The sequence below is a fragment of the Ursus arctos genome, unplaced genomic scaffold (genome assembly GCF_023065955.2).
Source record: "Ursus arctos isolate Adak ecotype North America unplaced genomic scaffold, UrsArc2.0 scaffold_32, whole genome shotgun sequence".
Classification (NCBI taxonomy): Eukaryota; Metazoa; Chordata; class Mammalia; order Carnivora; family Ursidae; genus Ursus; species Ursus arctos.
Genome location: NW_026623008.1, coordinates 30,003,972 through 30,018,162, shown reverse-complemented (window position 1 = coordinate 30,018,162; position 14,191 = coordinate 30,003,972). Strand labels below are relative to the sequence as shown.

General features: G+C 42.7%; 1 protein-coding gene across 9 annotated transcripts in view; it reads right to left on the bottom strand.

The window, feature by feature from the left end:
• Positions 1-4: 4 nt before the first annotated feature.
• The window catches only part of CAP1 (cyclase associated actin cytoskeleton regulatory protein 1), a 26,581-nt gene continuing 12,394 nt past the window's right edge, over positions 5-14,191 (bottom strand). For 3 of the 9 annotated variants that reach the window (XM_026516571.4, XM_026516569.4, XM_057305452.1), the window contains exons 2-13: positions 12,109-12,233; positions 11,420-11,523; positions 9,726-9,803; positions 7,845-7,988; positions 7,653-7,738; positions 5,890-5,995; positions 4,491-4,668; positions 2,927-3,111; positions 2,621-2,744; positions 2,285-2,367; positions 1,822-1,965; positions 5-1,181 (exon numbers count right to left, since the gene is read on the bottom strand). In XM_026516571.4, coding sequence (XP_026372356.1) covers positions 1,098-1,181; positions 1,822-1,965; positions 2,285-2,367; positions 2,621-2,744; positions 2,927-3,111; positions 4,491-4,668; positions 5,890-5,995; positions 7,653-7,738; positions 7,845-7,988; positions 9,726-9,803; positions 11,420-11,523; positions 12,109-12,220 — 1,428 coding nt within the window. In that variant the 5' untranslated portion in view covers positions 12,221-12,233 and the 3' untranslated portion in view covers positions 5-1,097. The remainder of the gene's footprint in view (positions 1,182-1,821; positions 1,966-2,284; positions 2,368-2,620; positions 2,745-2,926; positions 3,112-4,490; positions 4,669-5,889; positions 5,996-7,652; positions 7,739-7,844; positions 7,989-9,725; positions 9,804-11,419; positions 11,524-12,108; positions 12,234-14,191) is intronic. The other 6 variants (XM_026516570.4, XM_026516573.4, XM_026516568.4 and 3 more) reach the window with 3 other exon arrangements.

Sequence of the window (14,191 nt, the reverse complement as noted above, 5' to 3'; positions counted from 1 at the left end):
TAAGCAAGTTTGGTATTAATTTTATTCTATTTTCTGTATAACTTTAAGTACATAAAGGTTTATTTCCACAGGCCTCAGGAAATGGGTAGAAGTCACAGGACAGTCTCTCTTCCCACCAAAAAAGTTGCATATTTTGGTAAGTGTCCTAGAGAGAAAAACTGTCATTTACATTAGCAGTGCTGTGCGAGATTCTTAATAAGACCTAAAACCAGGCTGCAGTGGAGATTTTAGTCCTTTGTTCAGGTGCCCGGACAGAAACCAAAGCAGATGAGCACGACAGGGCAAAGGAGGCAGTGAAGGTGGAGGGCAGGCACCTAGCACGGAAGGAGGAAGGAATTCCAGATTCCTTGGAATGGTGTGTTTTCTTTTCTTTTTTTTTTTTTTCTTGTTTAAGTTGTCTCTGTAGGAAGGTGCTGGGCTGGGATCCCAGTGAAAGGAAGGGGCCAAGACTCCTTTAACTGGCCTGGGTGCAGGGCGCTGCCACAGCGGCTGACGCAGGAGAACTTACTCTCAGGCTCAGGCCGACCCAGGACGGGATGCAGAATAAAAGGAACGCTTAGAGGAAACCATTTTGCTTGGAATGCTAGCTGGCCAAGCGTCAGCCTTTGGTCCGGTGCAACCCCTGCCTCACTTGTCCACAATGAAAAATTAGTTTGGTTAGAAGAACCAGCTAGAATCACACCAGCCTCCGCTACCTTCATGCTCATTGTTAGAAAAAGATGAACTTGTGGGAACATTCTGATCTGTTAATCCCTGGGGACTGCTTTATTCTTCCCAAAAGACTGTTGGTCCCATGGCCCCCAAAGGCTGAAAGCTAGAACACGCCAGTCCTGGTGGGCGGCTCCTTAAGGACGGACTGGCGGTGTGGTGTAGCCGGGAGGGAAAAGCCGCACCTTCCCGCAGAAGATCAACTGACCTGCGCTCCCGCCCCAAATCTCAGCCTGAGGTATATTTCAGTGAAGGCAGGTAGCTGTGCTTCTCAAAGCAGAGAAGCAGTTTAAGAGCAGAAAGGTAGAGGAAATCTAGAAAAGAACCGTCTTGATACAGATTTATCCCATGGTGTGAGGGAGAGGGCAAAGAAGCCAGTGGCACTTCGCTTATCCAGCAATTTCTGTCACTGTGGTGACCAACTTCTGCCCATTCCATAGGGTCTTGAACTGCTCAGGGACTGGGAATTCATTCTGAAAAAAACAAAGAAACAAACAAAAACCACACACACACACACGTTTAAATCCAAGCTACAAAATAAATTGGGGTTAAATCTTACAATTTTCCCCCAGTGCTTACTCCACAAAACTCCTGGAGCAAGTAGGATGTCGACAGAGTGAGAGAGAAGCACCTGTAGCAGCCTGGCTGTGTAACCGGCAGCACATCTTGTACTACCCACCTCCCCTGCCACGGACATAACGAAGGGCGCTGCAGTGTAGGAATGAGAACAAAGGCCCCAAGGCCAGAGAGACAGAGAGGTGTGAGTCTGTTTCCTACTGTTCCTGGATCAGCAATCTTGGACAGACAAACCTGGGAGGCACAGATGAAAACGTATATGGCTGCATGGCACCAGTCCCATAGGGGACTATGACACAGTCCCATTCCTTGTTACTACCCTGAGCGTCCGCTCAACCTAAGAAAGGAAAAACCACCTTCCTTTGGAGCTCTACTTCATGAGACTATCTCACACTCATGGGTGGGGTGTTGGAGGTGTGTATTGCTAGGTTGGACCCACTCAGTGCAGAATGGTCATGAACTAGCTCTCTCCAATGCAAGAAATCTTTAGTCCCTCCTGTTTTTAGGGCATTCCACCAAAGAGATCAAGGAACTTACAAAGTCACCGCCTTCCGTAGGGATGAGGACATTCATCTCAGAAGATTTGGCACTGACTATCTCGCAATCCAGGGAATTCTTGCTCAGATAAACGTGGCAGCCATCTGTTTTGTTGATGGAAATGGTTGGCACTTTACCCATTACCTGCAGAGAAAACCAAGAAGCTGAGTCCCAGTAGCTGAGGACAGCAACAGTACATTTCAGGAAAAAGCGTTCACGGTTTCATTGATTCAGCAACTACATGAAAAGCTTCACAGGCACACAGCAGATACTGGATACTAGAGGTGGGTTGGGATGGGTGCTGGAAAGGGCTCCCTGTAAGAGCCAACTCTTCCTGCCACCAAAGCAGCTCACCTTACAGACTCAGTAGAATCAAATTCCCACCACAGCAACATCTGTGGGTCAGCCGTGTCTTTCAATTAATTCCTCAGGACCAAAGGAAGGAGCCAAGAGATCAAGTTACCTGAACTTTGACATCCCTACTATTGATTATCTCCACAATGCCCACCACGTCATCGAACACCAGACCGAGTTTCTTACAGTTATCTAGAAGAAAGGGAGCAGATCAACAGTATAACTTTTTCACTAGGCTTGCACTCACGACCCTGAGATCAAGACCTGAGCTGAGATCAAGAGTTGGACACTTAACCAACTGAGTCACCCAGGCGCCCCATCAACAGTGTAACTTTAAAGGAAGCTACTGTCATAACTTTAAGAATCTTTAGGAATAGGGCAGGTATGGTTCCAGCCTTCTCAGACTCTAGGACAGAGCCTGCCTAGGACAATGACAAAAACTCACCTACTGTAATGGAGTTAATTTTGCCCTTGATTTGCAATGTCGTGTTGACACACTTGTATATGTAAGCCACCTGTTTCAGCTCTGTGTCATCAATCACCAGGTTGGGAACATTCTCCTGATTTTCCTGTTAAAGAGATAGGGGACCCTTTTCAGGAACCTCATCACTAACACACTGTTCACCCAAACCAAGCTGTCCCAATTTTTGTTCCTATAATCCAAGCCAGAACCCTGCACTCGCTTGGCTCTGCTCCACTTCAGTCCCGTCTCCACTTCTTGTCCCCCCAAGTCCTGGCATTTGTAACTCACCACTCGCCACTTCTTGCCCTCCAGTTCAAGTACAGCTGGCTCCTTCTTCGTGGTTGGTTTGGGGGATGGGCTGACTCCTGGTTTAGGTGCAGAGAACGGTTTGGGGCCACTTCGTACTGGACCACTCTGGGCCTTCAGGGCGGGGTTCTTGTGAGTCTTCATGTCATCAGATACGTGTTTCAGGGCTGCAGGAACGACAGCTACCTTGTGCCTGTCCTTCATGCCACGGCTTTGGGCTGAGGCGATAACTGACTTCTGCTCTCAGTTTTAACAAAAACTTTTAAAGCCAAAAGCCAAGGCCTTTGAGATGTTCTCTCACAAGCAGTTTTGGAAAAGTGCTTTTAGAATTTCCCTTCTACCCCAAGGTTCAATTATGCAGTTCCATTAAAGAAAACAAACAAACATGGAATGTGTGTGTATGAAAGGAACAGGTATGTGAATGCACAGAAAAAGACCCTGACAGACACATACCAAATAGATATTCACAAACTATGTACGGTTTTTAAAGCAACAGAAGAAAAAGTAATATGTGATAAAGAAAATTTGGTAAAAGGAAAGAAACCGCACCCACAGCTGACCTACCACGCCCTCTACTCAGTGTTTACATCTGAAATCTCATTCCATGCGTTTTCCTGCTGATAAAAGCTTTGTATTTAGTTATAACCATACAGTGTGTTAACAAATTTGGTTTAACGAGTTAACACTTAAAAATTTTCTCATGTTAACCTATAGTTTCTAAAAATGTTTTTTTTTCTTTTTAAGGAAAAGATTCCATAATCCCTGCTGCAGGCTGATACACTTCTTGCTTTTGAATATAGCCCAATCTAAATAACCAATACTGACTGGCCCTTTCAGCTCCATCCCTCCTTGTGGCTGGAAATACTAGATTTCTTCTTCAACACTGCATGGTTCACTGCCGACGGAGACTTAATGGCTGCATAGTGTCTTTTCAGGAGGACATGCACATTAAGCATTTCTCTTATTGCTGGATATTCAGCTTGTTCTACCATTTTTAGCTACTACAAATAATACTATATAATACTTGTTCTTTTAGATATTTTTATAGGTAGATCCCTCGAAGAGCGTTGTATAATTTAGTTTTCTACCTGCTGTGTATAAGGTATCTACTTTCTCTATACCAACACTGGTAAATCTTACGCAAAATTTCCATGACTAATAAACATCCTCTGACGTAGTTAACCCCCGCCCCCCCCCGGCACACAATGACTTCCCAAAGAGACCATGTAGTAACACAGAACAGGCTCTAGGGTAAACCGCCAGCATGAGACCTTGGTACAACGGGGTACTCTATAGATGCCACTTAATATGAAATAACTTTCCTATGGGGCAGAAGGGTTCCCTCAACTATAAGCATCACCCATTTCAGTTTCCATTTAAGCCAGCTTTGAGGTCCCTTTGGGCAACCTGAAGGACAGTGACACCCCAATGAAATCTCCCATACACAAACCAGCGTTCTGGTTTATAGATCGTCAGGTCTCTAGTTGATAAGATCTGGCGCAAACAACTTATTCTTCCAACTTTTCTTGCCAACACATTCACTTACCATGTGTGATGCTCTCCCCCTGATTAATCTGCGCAAACAGTGCTGAGCGGGAAGCAGACTCATCTGAGCCCGAACTGGTGGGGACTGGTGGGGGAGGTGGGCCTGGTGGGGGAGGAGGAGGACCGGATCCAGCAGAGGGTCCAGATGGCAATCCACTCAGTTCTTTTGCCACAGGCCCCTGGAAGAATAAAGGCAGGTAACACAGCCATCCTCTCTTCCCCTCTGTACCCTTCCCAAAGGGTCTACATGTATTCAGGGACATGGGGTTTCCATTGTCGCCCTCAATGCTTTGATTTGGGCTCCCTATCCACACCCAACTTGGCTTTATTCCCTTTTTACCCTTTCCCAAGGATCCAACCCAGCTCCATTTTTCAACTTTCCCATCGTTCCTTTGGCCTCTAATTCCAGCTCTAGCCCAGCTCTATAAATCGACTTAGTGTGTCACCAGTACCATAGCCTCAACGACGCCAAGACTGAGGTCATCTCCTGCCTGCTCCCCTACCTATACAATCACCCCTTTGTTTCTATTTCAGTAAAAGATGCTGCCATCCAAGCTTGACTGTTCAATCTCCTGGAGTCCTCCAACCCCCTTAATTCCATCAAATCTATTATTTTGGTTATAGTTCTCGTAAGTTCTTCTGTACCAGCCCCTAGCACCATGAGAGCACTTCCACAGTCGGAGCGTAAGCCCTCATCCCTGACCTGTAAATTGAGACTCTCTTAAGAACAAGCCTGATCATTATCACTCTCTTGCTCAAATACCTACGACATGTACTTTTCACCTAATATTAAGTCTAAAGTCACAGTCAACGCTCCTTTCCAGCCTTTTCTCCTAAATATCTGACCCTCTCCTTACTGAAGCCAGAGATGACCAATCTCTACACTTAACTCTACATGTTACATGTACTCCGTTTAAGCTATGCTGTTTGCTAGTATCCCCATTTCTCCCACTTCTCACTGTTCTATACTTGAAAAAAGTCTCAGATCAGAGTACACCTGTTCAAAGTACAATCTCTTCCAGTGAGACTCATGCTCCCTTTTACTCTGTAGTGTGTATCTTTAGTATAGCATTTAGCTTGGTGATTTGTACTTAGGATTTTTGTATTTCTATTTTTAAGCTTCTGGAGGGTTGGGATAATGTAACTCATTCTGCTGGCTGCCCTCTAGCCCAACCCAACCATAGTCTCTGACCCATGTGTACTGAAATTGAACAGAACTGAGTATTTCTCTCATCTTTGCTTTCTACGCTCTTTTCTTTTTTCCCTTCTATCTCCCCTTTTTCTTTCTACTCTCCACTGAAAAGACTAGCTTCCTTCTTGGACCTTGGTAGCAACAAAGTCTAAGAAACTTGTGGACCCTGTCCCGGAGGGATAGAGGGAGGAAGGGAAGACTCACTAACCGTTTTGCTCCAGGCCAGTCCGGTGGTATGGAACTCCTTAATGTAAGCCTGTAGCTCTGTCCATATACTCAAGTAAGCTTTGACCCAATCCACATGCTTCTTATCGCTGGGAGAATTAAAAAGAACTCATCACAGAGGGCCAGGGTACATTACAATAGTGATTCCAGAACCCCTATCTGTGAGCTGGTATCCTCCTGGCTGTGGCATGGCTCTGCTCTTTGGCAGCTTTTCTATATAACTGAGCTTTACAGGGCGCCTGGGTGGCTCAGTTGGTTAAGCGTCTGCCTTTGGCTCAGGTCATGATCTCAGGGTCCTGGGATCGAGCCCCACTGAGCCCCACATCAGGCTCCCTGCTCAGCGGGGAGTCTGCTTCTCCCTTTCACCCTGCCTTTGAGCTCTCCCCTCTCTCGCTGTCAAATAAATAAAATCTTAAAAAACAACAACAACACTGAACTTTACTATTCTTTTTTAACCTATTCTATTACCCTAATTAGACTAAAGTCCATTTAGATAGGGATTCCAGATCATAGTTCTTCCTATCTTTTATAGCAGTATTCCTCAAACTTTTTTAAGTGTAACAAAACTGTTTTTTCTAAGTAGACCTTAGGCAGAACATAATATACAAAACTAATAAAAGCAGACATTCTGTGCATGAAGCTATAGTGGAAAGAAGGTTCCTTGGGCATCACTGCGGAACCCCAGGACTTCAAGAAACAACTGCCTTATAGCACAGTGCCTTATGTCAAGATACGCCCCTCCCACCAAAAATTTAAAACTTCCCTGGAGGAAGTAATCATTAGATTATAGAAAGAGCACTGCACTATGGTTCAAGTCTCCCCTCTTCTTATATATTAGCTGGAAGACTTTATGGCTATTTAGCATAAGACCTAATTTGCATCAACTGTAAAGTGTGGAGTTTTAATGGTAGGGTAAATCAAAACACTGCAATGTTTAACTCCAGGCTGCTGGAAGGATCAAGGAAGTGCCTGGTGTTCTGAGACATACTTCACACACATGAACGCTATTCCTTCGGAGTTGTTACTCAACAAATGATTGATGGAAGAAAGGAAGGGTTTGGGTAATTATGCAGCTGAGTGATAGCTGCCTGCAGTCACTCCAGCTCAAAACTAGCAATGGAGAAGTCAGTTAGGACTGGTGAACATATGTGGTTAGACATACAATGACCACCCCTACTTGATACCTGTGCTTTGCAAAACAGCCTTCCTCTCATTTTACCTAGCAAATTTCCTAGTAAATCTTACTGAACCTTTTGTCATGGGGCCAGTTAGAAATTCTCAACAAAGGAACAAAATCCACCTTGTCCAAAAAGGCAAATTAAAGGGCATTCGTGGGGATGCCTGGGTGGCTCAGTCGGTTAAGCATCTGCCTTCAGCTCAGGTCATGATCCCAGGGTCCTGGGATTGAGTTCCACACTGGGCTCCTTGCTCAGCAGGGAGCTTGCTTCTCACTCTGCCAGCTGCTCCCCCTGCTTGTGCTCCCTCTCTGACAAATAAATAAATAAAATCTTTTAAAAAAATAAAGGGCATTTGTCTATTTTACCTCTAGCAAAACTTCCTAAACCTGAAAGGGTAAGGATTAGAAGACTAAAAGGGGCTCTACAAACCCTAGAAAAAAAGCAGAAGTGAAAACAGAAACACTTCCTGCTTGCAAATGCAGCTTCTATGAGCCAGTATCTACCACACTTTCCAGAAAGTAGCCCTGGGGTACAGAACCTTGACCCTTTGAGAAAAGGCCGGACTTACACATCTTTGTACTCCTTGAGGACTCGGTTTGTATAAAACATGGCAGCATCATTCATTTCTTTCACATAGGGACCAGGCTTGGGAGCCTAGAGAAAGAGAAGCTGTCAGTGACTCAGAGCCTCTCCAGCCATATCTCCTTACCTCTTTCATTCCATCCCTTCCCTTCCCTCCCATGGAAGTTGCACTGCTCACCACAGCCACCCAACCCAGGGCTTGGATACTTTCGCTGACAGCTGACAAGTGATTGAACAACTTGCTGCCTCGGTTCTTCTCCCGGAAGGTTATTACTTCTTGGATCTGCTCTGAGATGGGTGCCAACAAATCAGAAAGCTTATTCTAGGGAAAGATGAAGGAAAAGATTCAGGTTAGTCTTTCTGCAAAAGCTTTATGTGTTGGTCAACTCTGATTCTGCGGGCAAGAATTCCCCATGGGCTATAATGAACACCCAAATAAACTTTGTATTCATCCTTCACAGACTCATAGGGCTAAAATACTGCTCGTCAGCTCACTCATCTCAGGCTAGATTTGGTAGTTCTTCAGGATCAGGACTCAGACTCCAGCTACACCACAAAATTCTACCATTTTAGCCACTTGTCTCTTTTCTGTCCCACTAGTAAGAGATACTAGCTCATTTCTAAGGCTTTACTCATGGTGGTCTCTTCTTTTTCCATCTACCCAAATGTTTCTCATGCTTCATGAGGAACAGCCCTCCAGCTCCAGCCACACTGGCCTCTTATAGCATCTACTGTCAGCATAACCAATTCTGGCACCTTATCACACATCAGCATAAACTATTAATGGACCCTTGTTGAGTATGTTTTTCGAAATTTCTCATGAATTTTTCAAAGACAAGGGCTTTGTCTCAGCCTTCTTTTATAATCCTTATAGTCCTCAATACATTGCTAGCCATACAGCAGCTGCTGAGCAGAGATCTGCTGAATCAAATGCAATTAGGGGGCTTGGCATTTGAACAGACAGCTTAGCAAAATGGATGAATCTTGTGTTTCCATGTTTTATCCTTTCAGCTCAGTTTCCTGAACATGTCAATTCTCAGATCTTAGCACAAAAACAGTCTAAAGTAGGAGTCAGCAAACTTTCTCTAAAGAGCCACACAGTAAATATTTGTCTCTGCTTCTGACATATGGTCTCTGCTTCAACTTCTCAACTCTGCCATTATAGTGCACAAGGCAGCAACAGACAATACTTGAAAGAATGGGCACGGCTGTGTTCCAAAAATCTTTCATTTACAAAAGAGATGGCAGGCCAGATATGGCCTGGAGACTGTAGTTTATCAACCCTTAGTCTAAAGCTCGGGAAATATTAACAGTGTCTCAGCTGCCTGATTTGTTGTGGAAAGTGTGGGTTTGGATAAAAGGTATAGACCAAATGCTTTAACCATTCAAGACAGATTAAGAATTAGAGTCTAATATTTTTAACATTATCTTATAATATTTTTACATTATTTAGGCATGCTGAGGGTCCAGGGACTTTCCTGCCTAGGAAAGTCAAATGCAGAAAGAATAAATAGAATAAAACTAAAATCTTCGGTTCTGAGAAAAATCTACATTTTCTCTGATTTTCATACTTTGGCAGCATAAAATTTTGAGGCAGGAGTAAACTTAAAGGGAGATCCCAACCACAGAAGGATGAGGGGAGAAGCAATACTTTAGGGGTTTTAGGATCGCCACAGCAGCATTACTAAAGCCCAGTCACAGGGAAGCAAGAGAACCACTCTCTATGACCCAAAGGGCTCAGGGAACAATATGATGAATTTGGCCTCAGCCAAGAGGTTAAAAAAGGCTGTCTACTGAGAAACGCAGCAAGGTCCAGGAGTAACTACGGTCCTAAGTAAAATGACAGGAAAAAACAAAACAAAACAATACCCTCCAAACCAGTAGAGTCCAATAAATACTCAATGGGACATTCTGATGCACTTTAAGTCTATTTCTGGTACTTGGTGTGAATGTACATGAGCCTGGAAGGTCTATTTTAGCATGTTGTGATATTTAGCAGAAACCTCTCAACTTGTCCTGAGCATCTAACCACAAGGAAACCAACTAGCAGTGAACTTACGCCTGCTGGCTGCTGGCACTGAGAGGCTGTAACCAAGAGAGCTCGCTCCAACTTCAGACCTGTGTGGACCATCTCTGCCTGCCAGAAAGAAGAATCACTTATCAGTGACACATTACAACCGGAGAGGGTCCTGATAAGAATAACCTGAAACCTCCACTTCCACATACTCTGGTAGCAAACCAAACACGTCATGTTGCTTTCCTCAGGTACTCCACATTCCAGGGAGTGACGGCAGAATTACATATACCACTGTTCCTGTTGGAACTCATCAGGGATACATATCCAGGACATGAAGATAATCAGGGTTAGCCTTAGATGAAATCAGTCAGCAAATGGACATGCAGTGTGATATGAAGTGCACAGAAAAATCCCTCCTGTCTCTCATCACCGAAAAAGCTCTTCTCTCAAAAACTTGAGGCAGAAGTAAAGGCAAAGGCCAAATTTATGCCTAAATTCTCAAGGTATTTACTCCTTTAAATTACAACTATTTCTCAAAGGCTGGGTCATAACTCATTTGGATTAAAAACAAAAAAGAGCACAGTACAAGCAGGAGAAACACTGCTTAATGAAACTTATGACCAGTTAGAAATACATATTTTTACTGATAGCACTGGTCAAAAGAGTTTAAGAAACTTGAGGCTATAAGCACTATCTAAACACAAAAATTCAAATAAGGTAACCTATTTTTTCTAGATTTGCATTTTTAGAATATACAAGTGATACATGTTTTTAAATCTTTGTAAATGTTACACACTGTATAAAGTAAAAATGCAAGCCCCCACTCTTGTATCTAAGTCCCAGTCCCACTCACTAGAGCTAATACCACTGCCAACAGATGGCACATGAAAAACACTCAAAATAGATCTTCCAAAGACCAAGCAACTGGTCTTGCTGAAGGGTCAGGAAGATCCTGAACATGGTTTTTGCTCACAGAGGATCACTCAGAGGACAAGCAAAAAGATTTTGGGTCCCAAAGAGAGATTCAGAATATATATTTGAGTGTGGGGGTGGTGACAATGGAGGTGGCAGCACATGAAACGAGGTGGGTGGAGAGGCACCTGTCATTGTCTACTTCACATTCCTGCTGTGAGCTAAGTGTGAAAATAACTCACATTAGCATAACTAATAACTATCATGCATAGTTTTATAAATGCTAAGTCATAACTATGACTCCTTTGAATAAGCCACCCTAGACTTGGTTATATAACATGTTGGGATCAAAATGGTAAAATGCTCTCACTATAAAGACAACCAAGCCATCTTTTAACTTTTTTTAACAGATCTTATTTACTTATTTATTGTACACATGTGGGAGGAGGGGGAGAAGGTGAGAATGAATCTCAAGCAGACACCTTGCTGAGCATGGAGCCTAATGTGGGACTCGATCCCATGACCCTGAGATCATGACCTGAGCCAAAATCAAGAGTTGGATGCTTAACTGACTGAGCCACCCAGGCGCCCCCCACCAAGCCATATTTTATGCACCAAGCAAGTTATCAGTATAAAAGAAGCCCATGCAGAAAATGTGATAAAAGCAGAGGGCCTGGAAAATTCTGAGGAACTGTTCCAGTGCATGGAGAAAGCTCCTCAATGAAGAAGCCAGGAGCCTCTCAAGGGGCTCTTAAACCAAGGAGTAGGATTTGAAGATAGTCACCAGTCCTTAAAAGAGGGAAAAAGGGACAAAACATCCTTACATGTTTCTGCACATCTCCCCCAATCTCTTTACTGATCTTCAGGTACTCTGCCACAGGACCGGCAAGCAGTGAGTCGAATGCTTGCACATACGGAGCTGCTCCTGCTAAAGAGAGACACACCACAAAGAGTCAGTCATGCCCAGAAAGATGATCTGTTAAAAAGCACTTCCACATGAAAGTGGAGAAGAAAGGTTAATACAGTAAACAGAATACTGGAACATGAGCCCGGTACCACCACTAATTGACTGTGTGACCCCAAGTTCCTTTTCCTCTCTGAGCTTAATTTTTTTTACCTATAAAATGAAAACTTAAAAAAAAATGATCCCCCGAGTTCCCTTTTAGCTCTAACATTCTATGATTCATTTGGTGCACATGCAAAATGGTTAATTTGCCAATCATTTGGACAGAGGAAATTTTAATATCATTTGTCACTCAACTCACACTAGAGTGGTTATGCTAAAGAAAGAACAGGAAGTATCACACAAGCAGGAAGTTCTTATGTTAAAATAACCACAGGCCTCCCTACACAAGTCACTTCCTCCCTTAATCTGTTCAGAGGCCATGAACTTAGTAGATTAAGCGTTTTGGGAAGTTAACTCCAAAAGAGAGAATACACTGTGATAGAAAAATTTCAGGCCACGGCACGGAGTCTTCATTCAAAGTATTCTGCTGCGCTGGGCACTGCTTACCCTTTGGAGCACCGTCTCCATACCCACAGTGCATGTCAGAGGCATGGGATACTGCCTCCAGGCGGCCCACAGCCCTCTCCAATCTTTCTACCAGATTTTGCATGTCAGCCATAATGTACCACCTGCTGAAAGAGATCATACGTCACTCGTTATTTTAACAGTACATAGCACCTAAGGAGAAAAGACAGAATACTCATGGGGTGAGGAGGATGCTAAATCTGAAGAATAGAATCAGTTAATAATAAAACAAAATGAAAAATAGACTAACATATTTGCAAAATCATAAAGACTTCATTAAACAAGAGAGCTACACAGAAAAAGGTATTCACTGAAAGCAAAGAATTACTCATTCGAATACTTAATATTTACTATGATACCACGAAATATTTGTGCTAGAATTTAGAATTTATTATAAAGTAGTACAGTCACATATCTCAGTTTGTGCCTACCAACAACTACTCAGGAATGGAAAGTTAATTACTACACTTTATAGAGAGAGGAAACTTAATTACAGTGAAGTTAAATGACTTGCCTACAGTCACACAGCTAGTTAATTAATAGGAAAGCCAGCGCTCAAATTTAAGTCTTCTAGCTCTAAGTTCAGTGTTTTGTCCTACAACATCCTGCTGCCTACATATGGAATGTCCCAAACCAAGACGAATAGGTACTTATTCTGCCCTCAATAACTTACAGTCTAACAGTGGGTACTTGACATGTATTACAACAACTACAAACAAATAGAAAAAAATGTTAAGGTGATAGAAGAATGTTGCAGATAGAGCAACAGAATTTCAGAAAGGACAGTGTATCAGCTGAAAGAATCAGATGAGGATAGCATGGACATGCTGCCATCTGAGCCAGGCTTTACAAATGATAGCATGATCTGGACTTGCAGTAGGAAAACACACATCCAGAAGAGCTTTTTTCAGATCTTTCACAAGTACTAATTTATCTGAAACTAGTCTCACTCGATGTCTAAATCCTAAAGAAAGTAAGCTCTACCAAAGAAAGGAACTTCTCTGGCTTGTTCCCTATTATACTCTACCATCTAGACCACTACTTGGCAAGTAGAAGGTGTCCAAGTAAAATATTTATGAAGTTAATGAGCCTGAAGCATAGTGTCCCAAAACTCCAGAGGGACAAGTGTTCTGAAAGCTGCCATACTATACATATAAATAATCATTAAATGTTTTCAAAACACATTCACATGAAATGTTTGAGAACATAAGTGATATCACAAAAATAAGTCAGTGAAATTTCAGTCAAAGCCTTGACTTGGGAGATCCCACTTCAAAACAGTAATTAGTTCAGGTAACTGAAGCTGAATGAACTCAACACCCTTGAAATTGCCTAAAATGACCATAGCAATTACAATTTCCTCAAAGATGATGACATGTCAGAAGATCTCAACCTAACACACTGTCCTCCCTGTGGAGGCGATAGGCAGCTTACAAGACTAAGTAAGGAAATATTTTTAAATTTTTTAAAAAAGATTTTATTATTTATTTGAGAGAGAGAAAAAGAGAGCACGAGCGGGGGTGGAGGGGAAGGGGCAGAAGGAGGGAGAGGGAGAAACAGATTCTCCAGTAGCAGGGAGCCCAACACGGGGCTCGATCCCAGGACCCCAAGATCATGACCTGAGCCGAAGGCAGACGCTTAACTGACTGAGCCACCCAGGCGCTCCAAGGAAGACAATATAATCCCTGTCCATTCTTTTCTGTGTATAGGCTCTGGGTCTCTCTGGGCCTAGTGACTTACCAGAGAATGTTTTTTTTTAAAATCATAGAAAAAAATTTATTTAATAGTATCTTTCACTGCCATGACATCTGAACAGGCTTTCAACTCTTCAAGACCGACCTTAATATAGCAACATCACAGAAGATAAAATTTTCATTTTTAAATAAGGATAGTAAAAAGTAAAAAAAGAAAAAAAAATTAACGCCACATTCCTTAATATCCATGAAAAAAATTTAACTCAAGTTTAAATACTTTTGATTTTATTAAAGAAAGTCTAAGATAATGAATTCTACATTTTTAAACACTATTATTTTAAGAATCACTTATTTCTTCATAGTGCCAGCAT